Here is an 18,237-nt window from a genome sequence, read left to right as displayed (position 1 = left end):
ATCCAAAACTCAACAGACTCTGGATGGCCTGAGGGGGTTGCTCCGCATTAGATTCCACTGGTCGGATTGATTGAAATCCATGCTCATTTTAATCCATCTCAAATTTCTCCAGCATCCCTATAAAATACTCAGAGAAGCCACTGTGACTCACAGAATACTATTATAGGTTCCCACAAGTTCCAGGGTCCAGAAGGTCATCAGAATTTATTCATCCCTCCCCCAAATATGCAGCAAATACATCACCGTCTTCAAAGTGTGTGGCTTCAAAGGTGCTGAGGCATTCTCAGATCAGCCAAGGTTTATATTGCATTTATTGCATTGCATTATAAGCATTTATAATGCATTTATATTGCATTTACACAGCAATGAAGAATAAATCATGGAACAGCAACCTGCACCTCAGTCAACATGAAATAAAACATGATTAATCTCAACTGAATGGCAATAACCAAACGAGTGGTAAATTATTTATAGGGCAATCCTAAGCAAGTACACTTAGGAGTCAGTCCCACAGAGTTGAATGTGGATCATTTCCAGGTAAAGGGATACATGATTGCAGTCTTAACTCTCATTACTTCCTCCTGGCTAACCTAAACTGGTTGAGGAACATAGAATTGTATATTCCTCAATTGTTTCTTCTTCTTAGATATTCCTTGTTGTTCAACTTAGGACTCAACACAATGATGTAGCATTTTGGAGAAAAGATACAAATCAGTAAGCCGGCACTGGAGGCTATGATTGAGAAGGCCTCCACTGCTACCATATATTTCCCCCTTGTGCTCAGGTAGGTGGGAACAAAGGACAGCCAAACACTGCAAAAGACCAGCATGCTGAAGGTGATAAATTTGGCTTCATTAAAACTGTCAGGCAACTTCCTAGCTTGGAAAGCCACAAGGAAGCTGACAATGGCCAGGGAGCCCATAAAGCCCAGCACACAGTAAAACATGGTGACTGATCCTTCATTACATTCCCAAACAATTTCTTTAGTCAAAGAGTACATGTTGAAATCTGGGAATGGGGGAGAGATTGTCAGCCACACAGTGCAAATAGTCACTTGTATAAGGAAGCAGGAAAGAACGATAGAAGATGCCAGTCTTTTCCCCATCCATTTCCTCATGCTGGACCCTGGTTTGATGGCCATGAAAGCTAGAACCACAATGATGGTTTTGGCCAATATACAGGAAACTGCCACTGAGAAGATGATGCCAAAAGTAATTTGTCGAAGGAGACAAATCATTGTCTTAGGTCGGCCAATGAATAGCAAAGTGCAAAGGAAGGAGAGCAAGAGGGAGACAAGGAGAGTGTAGGTGAGGTTCTTGTTGTTGGCTTTGACTATGGCTGTGTCCTTGTGCTTCATGAAGATGCCAAGAACTAAAGCTGTGATAAAAGAAAAGGAAAGAGCAAAACTGGCCAAAGTGATTCCTAAAGGTTCTTTGTAAGACAAGAAGCTTATCTTTTTTGGAATGCATAAATCTTGGCCCTTGTTTGGACGCTGATCTTCCGGACATTGAAAACAGTTGTCCATGTCTAGAAAAAACAAACAAAGATTGCATTTGAAAGATGGCAGCCCTATGTTTATTGCACTGGAATAATCAGGGCTGAATATGATTGAAGGTTGCTGGCTTGAGAAATGGAGGAAACAAACACACATGTTTCTGATCTTCTCATGAAATTATATTGCAAAATCCCATTCAAAGGGACATTCTGTGGTCTAAGGATAGTGGAGAATCATGTTCAGTCTTCATTTTTCAGCAAGCAGACCATTTTAACACTTTCTGGACTAATACACAGATCAGAGCACAATAATCATTTAGACTGTGCATTTCTCTGAACTGTGCAATCCATTCTGCGCTCAGAAAATGCATCCCAACGCGTGCCTTTTTTGGTGGAAATGAATTAAAAGTGTACATTTGGGGGCAAAGTATGTACAAATTCAATGCAAATGTCAATACTTTTGTTCAAACATTTCAAAGAAAATGAGTTTGAATGGGCCTATCATTGAACACCCATGACACTGAAATGAATATTAGAACATAAGGAGAGCCATGCTGGATCAGACCAAGGCTCCACCTAGTTTAGCCTTCTGTTCACACAGTGGCCAACCAGCTGTCAGCCAGGAACCCACAAGCACAAGCACTCTCCCACCCATGTTCTCCAGGAACCAGTATACTCACTGCTCACTGACTCTGGTACTGGAGGTAGCGCATAGCTATCAAGACTAGTGGCCATTGATAGCCTTCTCCTCCAGGAATTTGTCTAACCCCCTTTTAAAGCCAACCAAATTGGTGGCCATCACTACATCCTGTGGGAGTGAATTATATAGTTTAACTATGCACTGTGTGAATAAGTACTTCCTTTTATCTGTCCTGAATCTGTGACCAATCAGCTTCATGGGATGACCCCAGGTCCTAGCATTTTGAGAGAGGGAGATACACTGATACACGGGGAAGAAATAGGACAATCGGTCCATCTCTTCTAGTGATCCAGGTCTCTGAATCTAACTCAGTAGCTATGTCTTCTCTCCGTAGATATTTCAAATTGTTAGGGATTTTAAAAATGTCTATTTTTGGTCTGCATCATTATTTTATATTCTTCAAATTCCATTCCATGCTGTTCACACATTAACCTACTTGTATATTTTTTTTTCTTTGGAAATGAAAAAGAAAATTAAAGGCGGGGGGGAGGAAAAACAGAGATTCCTCTCAAAATGCATATTTAAACATGCATTTTCTCTGAATATTGTATTTAAATACATATTTAAGGGTACAATCTGATGGCCACTAGAAAGCAGCCACTACGTGGCCATAGGATTGTTCAGTTCCCAGAGAACCATCTCCCTGTCCCTGCCCCTGGCACCTTGTAACAGGCATAGTTTGCCCTGGGCTCCATGCTTGGAAGAGCAGCGTGGAGTGGGGCAAAGGCGGGGGGTGTTTCTGGGGGCAGGGAGGGGCAGGTTATGTGGAAGTGCTGGTACAATGCTTCCTATGTGTTGTCCAGCCTCCCCGCACCCACCACTGCTCTGAAGACCTGTGACTAGACAGCTGAAATTGGCCATCTAGCCATCCATGCAGGGCTGAGTTTCCCCTCTGTGCTTCTCCCACCTAGACCTAGGGGAGTATGAACCCCACCTACCTGAGTCTGCCGGGGGGTCCGCGGGGGGGGAGGCGATCCATTCCTCCCCCCGGAATCATCCTCGGCCTGCTCCGCTCCGTGGCGAGTCTGCGGAGCTGTTGGCCAGGTCTGTCCACTGCCGGACTTCCAGATTGCGGACGCAAATGGCGTCCGGCATTGTGGACACCATTTGCATCCCTGCTCTTTGTCCTGATAAGATATGTAAATCTTTATGTAGCCTATCACGGCAAAGAGCAGGGACGCAAATGGCATAGCGGATGCCATTTGCGTCCCTGTTCCTTCGCACAATAGGCTATGTAAATTTTTACACACAAAGGAACAGGGACACAAATGGCGTATTTGCATCCCTGTTCCCTCACGCGATAGGATACGTAAAGATTTACGTAGCCTAACATGGCAAAGAGCAGGGGCACAGTCTGGCAGCAGACAGACCCGGATCCAACGGCAGCAGGTAGGATCCGGCCAGCGCAAACTTCGCGGGGTGGCAGAGGTGAGTGGTCTGTTCCGCCACAGACTCCAGGGGGCCGGATTCTTTAGAATTCTTTAGAATTCTCCGCCATCCCTACTCCCACCCTGCATTGGATAGGTGGTAACCTCTGAGTTCAGATACAGCCAACTATCCACATAGGATTGCTCCCTAAAGCAGCCTAATAGTGCTTTGCAGCTAAAAGAGAAATCTAGTGGATGACAACATTACAATTTTCACATTGTTCTACATGGTAGGGATCAGGTATTTTTGCAGCGGAATTCATGAAGTTCCAATTTTTCAAACAAATTTAAATTCTACTTCGTCACTAATTCCATTTTCTTGAGGTAAGTCAAACAAATTGTTTTTATTTCTATCAAGCTGTTAAGCAGAAGAGCTCTAACATTATCAGTAGTTATGTCAGATTCCACCCTCATATCAGCCACTGACAACACCAAAGGATTTCAAACAACTTATTTGACACAAGGGAAATAAATATCTCAACATCCTAATGTCAATATATCTGCACATTCTGAATGTGACATTGCTTACCCTTCTGGCTGGAAATCTTCCCTTCTGGACATGGAAGGCAATCATAGCAGCAAAATGGCTTCCCTTCCTTTTTGATCCTGCTATAACCCAACTGGCAGTTGTCATTACAAAGAGAAAGGGGCTGTGCCTGTCAATAAATGAAACAAGACAATATTATTCATTCATTCATTCATTCATTCATTCATTTCTTTGTTTATTCATCTATTTATTATTACTATGACAGTAAAGTTAAGACCCAATGGCAAATTGAGTATTCTGAACAACTTTTTCAATGTGAGGTAAATGAATATCTCTATATCCTAATGCCAATAGCCCAACCTGGCATCCTCCAGACATGTTGGACTGCAACTCCCATAATTCCCAGCCAGACAGGATAGTCAATAGACATGCTGGCTCGAAATTATGGGAGTCCAACACATTTGCAAGGTGCTAGTTTTGGAATCCTGATTGTGAAGGGTTCCAAATCATGTGGACGACTCAGCATGAACAGCTGTACACTCAAAGGCCTCCCAATTGCTGGCATCGACCTTCGTACCAAGACACGTGCTGACACGCCATTGAGGTATGTGGCTACTCAACATGGCGCCATCCCAGCTCCTGTGGTGAGTGTTACCACTTAGAATAATGGCCGTAGAGGCCTTATATATCTATAACTGCTGCACATTGCTTAGCTTTTTAATTCGAAAGGCCTTATCTTCCTTCTTGATCCTGCTATAAACTGAAGAGCAGTTATCATTACAGAAATGATAAGCCCCACCCTGCATCTGGCTTGCCTGGCAGGGGGGTGGGGGATCTTGTGGGTATGGGGGGAAGGAGAGACATGGGCGATGGCCATTGGTGGTCGCTGAATGGTGCCACCAACCGGGGGACGGGCCCGAGAAGCATTTCAGTTCTCAGGGCCCCTCCCTCCTGCCTCTCTGAAGTGCAGCTGCAGAGGGGGTAATACATGCTTCTGCAGCCAGAGAAGATGTGGCATTGGCCTGTTTTCAGCACCCCCTGGGAACGTCGTGGGTGCCTTCCCCTCAGCCTGCCAAGCATTGCCATTGCTCAGAGGCTGTGTGCAGGGCCCCAAAATGGGCACGGCCATTGTTTCTGCTGCCTTCTCCTGGGCCAGCACGCCGGTGGCAGTCAAGGAGCATGAAGGAGGGAGGCATGGCCACTCCAGTAGCTGTTCGGCCCATCTGTGTGCGCAGGCCACCTCTCTTCATGCGCTGGCTGATTCTGTGGGGCCTAGTGGGCCTGAGGTTTACTGGGTGAGCCAGTAGGGTCTTCCTCATTTGATCAGGGACTACAGGAAGATGTGTTTGGGGGGTGACTGGGCGGTCTGATGGTCTTGGGCCTTTCAGGCCTCCTTTATCTGGCCACTTCAGGCTGGGTTTGGCAGCTGCCTTCCATTCATCCCCTGGCAGTGCTCTTTATGTTTTTTTTGGAGGGTGGATTTTCTAGCCCATAGGTAGGTGGCTGTTCTTGCCCCCCCATATGCCATATAACCAAGGAGGAGGAGTTGTGGGGAGTATTGGTGATGTTATACCCGCAACTCCTGCCTCAATACAAGGCTCCAGACTCTATCTGGAGGCTAGTCTCTCTGAGCAACAGTTTTCCTGGCCCTTGCCATTTGCAGCAAGGATGCCTCCAAAAAGGGGGCAAGGTGGAAAGAAAGGGAAGGGGAAAGCACCACACCCTCCTGCCAAGAGATGGTGGAGGACGCCTGATTCCTCCTCAGAGGACAAGGAGGGACCAGACCTACCTTTACTTTTGGCAAGGCTGGAGGCAGTCGAGAAAGACAAGGGGATCACACCTGACCCCTTACCTGTCTTGCAGGAGGTTGGGGGAGGTTCCCAGCTCAGGCAAACTAGAGGACAGGCCCAGTGTAATGTGTGCCCCATTGTTGCAGCACCTGTGGATGCAACTGAAGCCTCTTCTAGCACAGCTTCAATGCAGGTTATGGGACCAACTTCTTCTGCATCAGTCAAAGGATCAGCCCTCACTTTGCCACCAGCCCAAGGGTCTTCATTGGTCGAATATGCACCAGCTCCAGAGGCCCCCACTGTAGTAACTTCAGACCAAGGTGAGAAGACTCAGGGGCCCACTGCACCTCAGCAGAGCTGGAGCCCAGTTTTGCCATGGGGGGTGGGGGTGGCTGCCTTGGACGTCTGGCTTGGGTTGGCCATTTCCTCAGCTTACTGAGGATCAGTCATCAGCACAGCCAGTTTGGCTGGGTGTGTTGCCTGGGGTGCCACAGCTGGCTCCACCCAATGCTGTGGAAAGGTCCAAGGCACCCACGGAGGTAATTGATTATAGGCCCTATACCTTACCATGTACAACTGCTCCTGACAGCGTGCAGTTGCTCTCTCCCACCCTGCCGGCATCTGGAGTGTCTGCCACCTCATCTGGGACTGTGTCTAACAACATGCCACCCGTGGATTCCCCTGTGGTATCTCCAGCAACATCAACTGACCTAACTGCCTGGTGGCTGTCCCGCACTGGTCCGGCTGGGCCTGCCAGAGTGGGACAGACAGAATCAACCCCTGTGATGGAAGTTCCATACGCTAAAGCTGAGAGGGATCCAGTCCAACTGGGTGTACTTCTACCCCTTTCGGATACCACCTTATGCCTGCCACTAGAGAGAAGATACTTAGAGGGGAGTTCATAGATGTCTTTGCCTTATTGTTCAGTGAACTGGAATCAAAGGACAAAGACAAGTCAGGTGACAAAGCTCAGGACACAGGCAAACAGAAGACAGTGTCCCGTACATGTCCCAGCTGGCTGCCAGGTTTCCTTATCTACATGGGCGTTCTTCAACAAAAATTCCCCAAATGTGGGTGGATTCAGTTTATGACTCCAGCCAGACCAGGTTTTGGGGAAAGGTCTGATAGTGGCCACATTTTGGCCCACCAACAGCCCGCCTCGGCCTTTAGGGTGAGTACGGAGCAGGTGGTTCAACACCACTTGCTCTGCTGGGAATTCAGTTCCCGTGGCTCTTGCTCTCGAACCCCATGCAAGTTCTGCCATGAATGCTCCACCTGTGGTGGACAGCATGCTTGCACCACTTGTCCCAAAATTAAAGGATGGTGCGGCCCCAGCTAGGATGGGCAAGGGGGCAGGAAAGCTGGCAGGGGACAACAGCCTCTTCCAAAAGGGACCCAGCCCAGTTAAACCTGAGCCCCTTAGGCAACACTTGAAGCAGTACCTGCAGAGGGAGGATGCAATATACCTAGATGATAGATCTCAGGTTTTCTGAAGGGTTTAGAATACCATTTCAGAGACAATGCAAGGCCCAATTCTCCAGGAATTAGAAGTCTATCAAGGGCAGGGAACACTTGGCCAAAGCTAAAATCAATAAGGAGGTTTCAGCTGGGAGGGTGCTTGGTCCATTCACAGTTCCGTTGGTCCCCAATCTGTGAGTTCCGCCATGGGGGATTGTGCCAAAGAAGGTGCCAGGGAAGTACAGGTTAATTCACATCCTGTCCTTCCCTAAAGGTGGATCTGTGAATGATGAAATATTGGAACAACTATGTTTGCTGTGCTACACCTTCTTTGACACTGCAATGGCTATTGTAAGGGCTCGTGGGCATGGGGCACTGATGGGCAAGTGTGACATAAAGTCCACTTATGGCATCCTGCTGCCTGGTCAACACTTCTGACTTTGACCTTCTGGGGTTTTGCTTCCAGGATCAGTTTTACCTGGACAGGGCCCTCCCCATGGCATGTTCTGTGTCTTGCACCATGTTTGACAAGTCTAGCACCTTTTTGGATTGGGCGGCGAGAGACAGGACTAGGTGCAGAGTGTTGGCCTTTATTTGGATGATTTTCTGTTCCCTGGCCCTTGGGATTCTGTCCAATGCACCCATTCAACGCAAGAATTTTACACATTGTCCAGGGAGTTGGGTGTCCCTCTGGTGCAGGAGAAGACAGAGGGCCCACTTCCTGTTTTGATGTTCCTGAGGATTGAGCTAGACAGTGTTAATAATCAGTCCAGCAGACTCCCTATGGATAAGCTCACGGTTCTGAGTGATAAGATCCATGTGATCATGCACTCCCATAAGGTAACACTCCATACTCTCCAGGAGGTAGTCAGACATCTGAACTTTGCCCGTAGAGTAGTTGCCCCCAGATGGGCCTTTCTGAGGTGGCTGTGCTGAGCCAGGCAGGGACTCCAGCTCCCACACCACTGAGTCAGAATTTCCACTGCAATGCAGCAAGATCTTGTGGTTTGGCTTCAGTTTCTACAGGAGTTCAATGGTGTTTCATTTTGGATATGTGAGTTGCTCCTGGAGGCCAAACTGTAGATACATTCTGACACCTCTGGTGTTATATGGCAGGACCACTGGTGCTCAGGGCAGTGGCCTAATAGTTGCTTGGCCATGGGAATTTGTAAAGATCTTACATTCCTGGATTATTATTTTTCCCCCATTTATGTGCCTGTCCCTATTTGGGCAGAACAAATGGCCAACTCTGTTGTTCACTTTTGGTGTGATCCCCAGGCCACTGTCCAGGTTATCAACACCCTGTCCTCCCATAGTAATAGAGTGATGTCATTTGTCAGAGCCTTCATCCTGCATTATCTGCAACGTAAAATATATGGTTTTGTGTGAGGCACATACCAGTCAACCCAATTGCAGATTTGTTGCGTAACCAGGTGGAAAGGTTCCAGGAGCTGGCCCCCCGGGTGCGTGCACTTCCAGAAACCATGCCAGCAGCACTCTGGGAGATTGGCAGATTGCGGCAGAGCAAGCCATGATGCACTCCATAGCTCCCAGTACCAGGGCCTCTTAGAACAATGCAGGTAGGGAGTTCTTTGCTTTCAGGTCTGACCTACAACTGCAGCAGTTGTGGCCTATTCCAGTGGATCACCTTTTGCAGTTCTGTGTCCATTCCTGGGGGAAAGGACTTTCAGCTAGGATCATCTAGGGATGTCAGAGAATTCCGCCACGGATCTCGGGGAGGCCAAATGCCAGTGCATTCGGCCCCCCGAAATCGGTGGTGGAATGGCCTGCCACCCCCCGCCACCCGCCCAGGACGAGACTTACCTGGGGCGGATCTTCCGGGTGGCGGTGGCTGCGGCGGCTGCTGCGGCGGTGGTTCAACGGCGGCGGCGGCCGGTCTTCTGACCGGCTGCCACCACCGCCATTTCTGGTTAAAGAAAAAAATAAAAAGACATGATAGGCTACATAAAGATTTATGTAGCCTATCACGACTAGGTTTAAAAAAACAACAACGTGATAGGCTATGTAAATGTTTATGTAGCCTATCACGTCTGACTAAAAAACAAACAAACGCACGTACGAAAATGGCGGCAGCCATGCCCGCCCCCATTAGCGTTCCTTATTTTGGCACGTCTTAGTCTACATCAAGATTTACGTAGACTAAGACGACGAAAATAAGGGGAACGCAAATAGCATAGCGTCCGCTACGCTATTTGCGTTCCCCTTATTTTCGCCATCTTAGTCTACGTAAATCTTGATGTAGACTAAGACGTGCCAAAATAAAGAATGCAAATGGTGGCGGCCGTGGCCGCTGCCATTTGCGTATGTGCGTTGTTGTTGTTGTTGTTTTAGTCAGACGTGATAGGCTACATAAACATTTATGTAGCCTATCACGGCTGACTGCAGGGACGCAAACGGCGGCAGCTATGGCTGCCGCCATTTGTGTCCCTGCTAGCCAGCGGACGGATGTCTGGCTGCTGGTGGAGCTGGCCAGCAGCTCCGCAGAATCCCTGTGGAGCGGAGCGGAGCAGGCCGGCCAGGATTCCAGGAGGGAGGGAAGGAACGCCTCCCTCCCAACATCAACATAATCCGCGAACAGGTAAGTGACTTTCGTACATCCCTAGGATCATCAGAGGTAAGCGCACAGCACTTGCCTTCTTGTCTAAGCTCCAGAGCGTGTCTGATAACACCACTGATTTTAGGGTCTGGAGTAGCCTCCAGGGCTGGGGCAGGGTATCTCCTGCAGTCGCTGACTCCAGGCACCCCATCCCCTGACATTTTGCTAGGTCTTCAGGGATTGTTGCCATTGGTGTGCAACTTTCCTTATGTGGTTACCTTATTCCATGCTGCAGCATTGACGGCATTATTTGGGGCATTTAAGAATTTCCAAACTGCTTGTGGCAGCCATAGCAATGTGTCTTAATGGGCTTTACGGTTCTGAGATGTTCAGTTTTCACAGGACATTATTCATATTTGGCTCAGGCAGTCCAAGAATGACCACAAAGGTATAGGCACTACAGTATCCTTGTTTCCTTTCCAGGTCGCTGAGTGATACCCTGTGAGGGCTTTGGAGGCTTCTCAAGATATTAGCGGGTCAGGGAATGGTCCACTGTTCTGTCATCTTGACAATTCCCCTTTGGCTAAATATCAGTTTGGGGCAATCATGAAGTTAACCTTGAAGGTGTTCGGTATGCATTCCTTCTGAATAGGGGCTACTTCAATGGCCGCTTCTCAGGTTTTCGTACCTGAGAAGCTCCAGGTGGTGGGCAGGAGCTCCAAGGCCTTCCAGGCTTCTGTGAAACCATTCCCAGGCAGGGTATTGATATAACCTTTTTACACAGTTCGAGTTCTCACTTGTTTAATTTTCTTTCAGATAGATGGAATGGATGGGAACCTGTTTGTGTGCTCATATGTAGGCACAGCATGATGTTCTGGGCTAGTTGGAGGGCTTCCAGGTCAGAGTGCGGATCTCAGTTTGGACTTTGCTTGCATGCCAACGTCCAGTGGTTGGGCAGATGTGGCATGCGTTGGGAGCTCCTCCTGCCCATGTTATTCCATCAAGGTTTGGTGTGGAACCCCCCCCCCGCCCAGGTTTTGGTGTTGCAACTTAGAGGGAACAACCTGGGTTTATTGAAAGGCAAAGCTCTCATTCTGCAGGCTTTAGCCAATGTTCACGTTATCCGGTGTCGTTGACTGGGATTTACAATTCTTTTGTCCAGTTTAATTCCCAGAGTGTCATGGAGGGATAGCTGGGACCAGCAGGCCCTGGAACGGGCCTGCAGGAAGGTGAACAGAGGCCTAGCTATAGGACTATATAGGCAATGCAACAGAATTATTCCTCATCCTGAGATTTCACAGACATGGGGGGAGCTTTACAGACAGGATGGGCAACATCTGTCAGACTTAGGCAATAACTTGTTCCTGTCAGGTCTGCAAAGGGCCTGTGGGAATTAATTCAGTCTCTTTGAGGGGGGGGGGCTAAGCAACAGGCTTGTCATCCTCCTGTAGCTGCTAAGGACAGCCACTGATGCTGAGAAAAGGGATGGTGAGCATTCTGAGGCATTGTTTTGGTGACAGATGATGCGATGCCTGAGGCCTCCTGCTCAGGGTTTTGCAGCCCCAGCGAGGGGATAAGGGTTACCTGTGAGGCCAACTCACCTCACCCTCCCGGTGTTTTGCAGCCCAGGAGGAGGGGGTGACAGGGGAAGGCCTCCCTTCCCTAAAAGGGAGAGTCCTGGGGCATCTTATCGACACCACTCTTCAGGCAGAGAATCTTTCGCCTGTTATATTGCCTGACTAGTTGGTGGCATAGATTAGTGGCCTGTCCCAGTATCTCTCCTTTGAAGATTTTCAATAAATGTGGCCCCAATTTGATACCAAACACTTGTGTCTCATCTCATTATCCGCCACCCTCCTTTCACCCACAAAGGGGATGTCATGTGCCTGCCCATAAATGAGGGGAAAAAAGTATTTTGCAGGGTTGGATCTCAATGATAAACCCACACTTGATAACTCTAAGACTGACCCTTTTTTCCCTTGCCTTTGTAGGCCTCAAACCTTCACAGTCACAGTACACTGGGAGGGCTAGTGCTTCCCTTGCCATCTGTGACCTCCCCCCACCCAAAATAAATTACCACTGCATGACAATTATGCTTAAAGCAATGCATGTCATTCATGAGAATGGGTCCCCCCACAACCTAATAAGATGGTGGGGGCAATGAGAGGAGGCTGCATGCCAGATCCAAAGGCTCCATGGTCCACATCCAGCCCATAGGTGAAAGTCCCCACCCCAGGTCTAAACAGTGAACCACTTCTTGAACTCTGCTAAATAGACTGCTAGATACAGCCCAAATATTGCTGGACTCTACCTGGTTAAACCTGCTGGGCCACACAATGGCTTCCTCCCAAATGGTGAATCCTTCATCCAGAGGGGCTTTGAGATGCATCGCTCCAACTTTCACTCTAATAAAGGACAAGTTTGGAAATGTGACCCAATTGATAATATCAAATCCGGCCTCTAGCTCTCCATTTTGGTCAAAGGAAACTTTTTCTCCAGCACTGTTATTAAATGAGATGCTTCTCAGAAAGTAGTCAAGCTAAAATGGAAAAAGAAAAGGAATGTAAGTCATAAGGATGTTGATCTTTCTGACTTAAGCAATATGGAGCTTCTTCTCATGGAGCTTTTATCCTGCTATTGAGACTGGTTTCTCACAGAAGTTTGGGGGCCTTTAGATGATGTCATTAACCTCCAGGGTGTCTCCCACACTAAATGACCTTTATTCCATTTTTTAAAAGATCGGTGGTAATGAGCTATCAGATTATAGTGCTTGAGTTCCACTCGAGTTCCCTCGTGAAAAGAGGAAAATTCGCATTAAGAAGACATAGACCACAGCACCATCTAGTGGCTGTATAATGAAACATATGGAAGATTCAGATAAGAGGGGGAAGGGAAGCTCGTCTAAAGGGAGCAATCCTGCACTTAAAATGGAAGCAGAAAGCCTTGTTTTAAATGTGGGATTTTAGGCTGGTGTAGAGATGCTTATGGGCAGTGAACAATTTAAAACCTCTATGTAGATTAGTAGGAGATATAGTAGAAGTTGTTTCATGCTGAAATATGCTAGGCATTGCATTGTTGTCATTGTATCGATAAGATTATGTTATCATAAATATCAAGGGAAAATTATATCAGTAAAACAACTGAAAAACTAAATAACAATCAGATAAACCTAGCGGAGTGAAAGCCATCAATTCCAGTGTGTTTGAAATACATTAATATGTCTGAGAGAATAATAACATTATCGAGAGAAATGCAACAGGGCTGGCTAGGAGTGGTAGAATCTATGGTAGGTGAACCACCAGTCCATATACTGGGCCGGGCTCCTGCTGGAAGGGCAGAAAATGGAGTGTAGGGATGTTTTCCTCCTCTGCCTAAGTCAGCAATTTGAATATTCCTTTCTTGTTACTTTTAGTTGGAGGAAAATGAACTAAGCCAGGTCAAGACATGCTTGGGACATGTTAGGTGGCCTCAGAACCACACGATCCAAGCCTCCCCAAATCACTCACTGAAAAGCCTCTTTTTGCTGTCTCTGACAGTGTAACCCTGTAGTAATGTTGACAAACTTCCCCATTGCTGCACAGAGGAAGCGTATGAGGGTGGACCTTCTTCTCCACCTGCAGGCCTCCTTCTCCATGAAGAGTGAGTTTCTCAAAGTCCTTCAGCTTTGGGACACCCTCCCAGGGACCACTGGTTTGTGGTCTTAACCTTATGCCTCATGGGGGAAAAAAGTGCTGCCAGCCAAGCTTATTTAAGGAGGGGAATTTAGGATTGAAATTAGGATTTGCATGTAGGAAACATTCAAATATATGAACGATGTGGTGACATTCTAATGATCTTCTAAGGGTAACTTTAGAATATAGATATTTAAATCATGGTTTTTCTGTACTTATTTCTCTGCTGCTGCTGCTGCTGCTGCTGCTAACTGTCCTGGCTGCTATATTTGAAAATGGGAGATAAACACTGAAATACAAGAATTAATCAATCTGCAAAACAGAATTATCAATGAACACATTATTAAAGGCATGCGTCTCTTAGCTCTTCAGAATTAATGCAGGAAAGAAAGCTGGGGTCAGAGTAGAAAGGGACAGTGGTGAAAAGTAAGAAAGGAGGAAGGGCAATCAGATACTGTCCTGGGTTTTCTCAACCAAGAATGCGCATTTTGGCCCCTTCCAAGCAAGTCCAAACCCCACTCTTCAGCTATTCACAGTCAAAGCAGATGCCTGGTTTAAGCCTCACACAAGGTGTCTCTCACACCCTACTCAGTCAAACCATGTATATCACTGAGGCAACTATTTAATTACAGATTGAAAATACATTTGAAATCAAATATATTTTATATAGTTTTATACCACTTGGCCAGATGAACATACATAATATTAACTTAAGAAAAAAAGAATCTACAACAGGGCTAACAGTGAGATCTGTTAACATCATGTACAAATCGGGCCTTAGATACTAAGCAGCCTTGGTAGAGACAGTTCCCACTCTGTCTCTATTCTGTTTTTGTTCCCACAGATATGGTGAGCTCTCCTTCATTAGTGTGCTCAGGGCATTACCTTCTGTGGATGTTCATGCAGAAGCTTCAGCCTTGCTTCATCCACTATTGCTCTGTGTTTGAGTGTAGATGAATGCAGGTCATGCAAAGCATGCGCCACGGCATAGACTGCATTGTAGACACTGTAGCTGTGGCCAGTCATGCTCATTTCAAAGACAGATGCAGGGAGACTTTCCAGCTTCTCCTCCCCACTGCAGATTGTCCCAACTTGCTTTCTGTTCATGGAGTTGGGGAAGGAACATTCAAATGCCTCTTCCCAGAAGACCCTGATGAAGCCATCTTCTTTATCCAAAGTAGGGTTTCTCCTCTGAAGAAATTTCTGGAATCCCAACACCTCCTTTGAGTGAAGTGTGAATGAGAGAGCACCATGGAGGAAGTCTATGTCCCAACTTTTTTGAAAGGGAAGTGATGTGAAATCCATCTGGGCTGTCAAAATCCAGATTTTATCTCTGTTTTGCATTGGTATATCCTCATAGTTTGACAAGCTGGGAAACATTCTTAAAAGTATCATGATCTCAATTTCACCATGAACAACAACTGCATTAGCAGTGCTACTCATGACAACATTGTATGTTTGTATTCCCTCTGCCACCATTCCTTCAATATCATTGGAATAAGTAATTATTGGGAATCTTTGTATGAACTCAATGCATATGTCACTCTGGGAAAACATTGGAATTACATGCTGTATAAGCCTCTCTCCACTGTCATCATTCGCTGACAACACCCCAATCCAGGTCCACCTGAAATGAAGCAGTAACTGAAGCATCCCCTTATATTGATGGTCCAAATTTGGGAACATCTGGTGGTAGAAGACCGCCTGTTCTTTCTTATGTACTTCTAGAGCAGAGCCATATATAAGCTTAAGGAAAGACATAAAAATGAAAGGAGAAGAATTATTTAGGATGCGTGTTGAAACAATGTTCATGTATAGTGACATTCTTTCCAAATGGTAGGGATGTTAGAGAATTCTGCCACGGACTCCAATGAGGCTGCATTCTTTAAAATCCCCCCCCCCCGGAGTCCATGGTGGAATGGAGCACTCCCCCCCCGCCTCCTGCGAACTTTTCCCGGCGTCAGCCGGTCCGGTCCGTCCGCTGCCCCGGTCTGCGGCCACCATTTGCCTCCCTACTTTAGCCGCGATAGTTACGTACTTACTTACGTAGCCTTTCGTGGCAAAGAGCAGGGATGCAAATGGCATCCGCTATGCCATTTCCATCCCTGCGTTAGCAATGATAGGTCTTCTTCTCTTTTCTAACGAGAAGAGCAGGGATGCAAATGGCATAGCTGGAGCCATTTGCATCCCTGCTCTTTGCCGTGATAGGCTATGTAAATATATATGTAGCCTATCACGGCTAACGCAGGGAGGCAAATGGTGCCCGCTACTCCAGACGCCATTTGAGGCCGCAGCCCAGCAGCAGACGGAAGTCTGGCTGTGGGTGGGCCCGGTTGGCAGCTCCACAGACTGGCCGCAGAGATTTCAAATTTGTATTAATTGAGTGTTGATGAGATTTCAAACTTATATTAATTGAGTGTTGATGAATCAAGAGATTTTTTTTCTCAATTTCATTTGAAAATGATGAAACACTCAAGGATCACATACATTGAGCAATTTCAGGATCGATGAACCTCTGAAACTCAGTTTCACTCAGTTTCTTTTCCCCCTCCCCTTTTTCTGAATTTCATTAATTCCGTCCCATTTTCACATCAGTTTGCTTTTTAAAAAATCATGGAAATTCATACATTTTTACACATTTCTTTAATTATAGCCATTTTTGTATGCAGTTGTGCAAATATATGGCATTTTGCAAGTGATTTCACCCTGAAATAAAGCATGTTTGTGCTCGATAGTCTGTAGTAGATGCATTTTTACATGGCAGTGGAAAAGTTCAAGAAAGGAAGGGGCAAACAGCAGAGGAACACTTTGCTTTGCCTGGTCAACCTTTCACTTATAGGCCAGGGAATAGCCATGCCAAGGGCATTGTAAAAAGTGAAGGTGTCACTGTAATTCATTTGTTCCACATTTGGTCCGCATTCTGGTTCAGGTGTGGGAGTGGGAAGTGCACATTTCATAAGTTCCCATTAAAATGTGGACCAAATGAGTTTCTCACCCATACCTGGAGCACATCCAATACACCAATTACACATGAGACAGAACTGTGTCAACAGAACAGATATGCTGGCAGAGTGTTGCACCCAAGTATTGAAGCAGTTGTACCTGTGTACGTTACATGGTGGTGGCATCTCTTATGTTATACTAGTGTAGCAAGGCTTCTGCTATACTGTATAGCCCCTCAGCTGGTATATCTCAGTGGAAAAAAATGCATCCTTTAATATATTTTGTTCTGTTTTTTATTTATTACCATTTTTCTATCCAGGCTGTAAACATCTGTTTCCAGGTGAAGTTTACAAAAACTGCAATAAACAAAACACTCCCGTAACAATAAATATGAAGTGGTGTGTTCATTACTCCTTCCTGTCAAATGTCAAGGTGCTGTTAGGGAAAGCAGATACTGGAAGTGAATAGCTGTCTATGAAGGTGGTGTCATTGGAGAAGGTTTGGTTTCTTTGATAGCAGCTTATGTTACCCAAATAACATATTAGGACTCCTGGCACAAGATGTGTTGTGCCTTACAAAGAATGGGAAGAACGTAGAATCACAGAATCCTAGAACAGTAGGGTTGGAAGGGTCCTACAAGACCATCGAGTCCAATCCTCTGCTCAATGCAGGAATCCAGGTCAAAAGCATCTCTGACAGGCGGCTGTCCAGCCTTGTCTTGAATGCCTCCAGTGTGGGAGAGCCCACCACCTCCCTAGGTAATTGGTTCCATTGTCATATTGCTAATGGCAGAAGTGTTGCAATCCTGACCAAGATGGCATAAAAGTAAATCCTAAGGGGGGGGGGCAAAACCCTGGAGCTAAATATAACAAAGGATGAATAACATCAGTCGAGGTGATATCTGATCGTTTGCAGGAAAATTCTGTAGGGAAACAGGGAAGGTGGAAGTCCAATGGCCTCTGATGTCATTATTGTGGCTGGCCCAGTTGGGCCACCCATAGCTATGGTTGGGATCACCATTTTATGTATTTTTCCCAAAGGAGCAAAAAGTCAGTTTGGGAGGCATAGCTAAGCTCCCCCTTGTCCAATCTGCCCCAAATGTTGCATGTAGATAGCTATGTAATTTTCTAGTGGATTAGATTGGTTGGTGCATAACAAGGCTTATTATGGGATGTTATAGGGGAAAAGGATTCACCCTTGATAGAGGGCCTCATGGATGGAGGTTAGCATTGTCTTTTCATATATAGGTCTGTTACATGATGTGTTCTGGTCAGACCCATGTACAAACCTGCACACATTCTAATGAGACTCACACACCCACTTAAAAAGAGTCTTTAATCAGTGGCATTAGAGTCTCTATGGCCAAGAAGGTGATTCCCACCCAAAGAGATCTACACTCGGACACTATTGGAGAGGATAATGCCACAATGGCACATTTCTTGGGGTTTCCAAAGATTCAAGTACACAAGCTAGTTTTGGGGAAAGTAGTTGAGCAAATGGATTTAATGCTTAAGACCAGCTGGGGATGCTCCAGGTTTCACCAAGTTAGGCTTTGGTGGGGAAATTGGCTGCATTCTTGGTGAAGCTGAGCTCCAGGCCTAAAAGCAGTTTTCAAGACTGTGGGAAGGAGCCTTCCTGAGGCCTGAGGCCTACACACACACACACACACACACACACACACAAAGGAAAGCAGGGTTGGAGGCGACAATT

General features: G+C 46.4%; 1 protein-coding gene across 1 annotated transcript in view; it reads right to left on the bottom strand.

Moving 5' to 3' along the window:
* Positions 1-625: 625 nt before the first annotated feature.
* LOC146342526 (vomeronasal type-2 receptor 26-like) overlaps positions 626-18,237 on the bottom strand; it is a 29,981-nt gene continuing 12,369 nt past the window's right edge. Inside the window, exons 4-7 of the mRNA XM_084807877.1 lie at positions 14,470-15,330; positions 12,225-12,452; positions 4,151-4,277; positions 626-1,527 (exon numbers count right to left, since the gene is read on the bottom strand). Coding sequence (XP_084664003.1) covers positions 626-1,527; positions 4,151-4,277; positions 12,225-12,452; positions 14,470-15,330 — 2,118 coding nt within the window. The remainder of the gene's footprint in view (positions 1,528-4,150; positions 4,278-12,224; positions 12,453-14,469; positions 15,331-18,237) is intronic.

The sequence above is a fragment of the Heloderma suspectum genome, chromosome 6 (genome assembly GCF_057233095.1).
Source record: "Heloderma suspectum isolate Gila_16-S chromosome 6, 16-S_ref, whole genome shotgun sequence".
NCBI classification, from domain to species: Eukaryota; Metazoa; Chordata; class Lepidosauria; order Squamata; family Helodermatidae; genus Heloderma; species Heloderma suspectum.
Note: the sequence above shows the minus strand (reverse complement) of the source record. Positions and strands in the feature narration are given on the sequence as shown.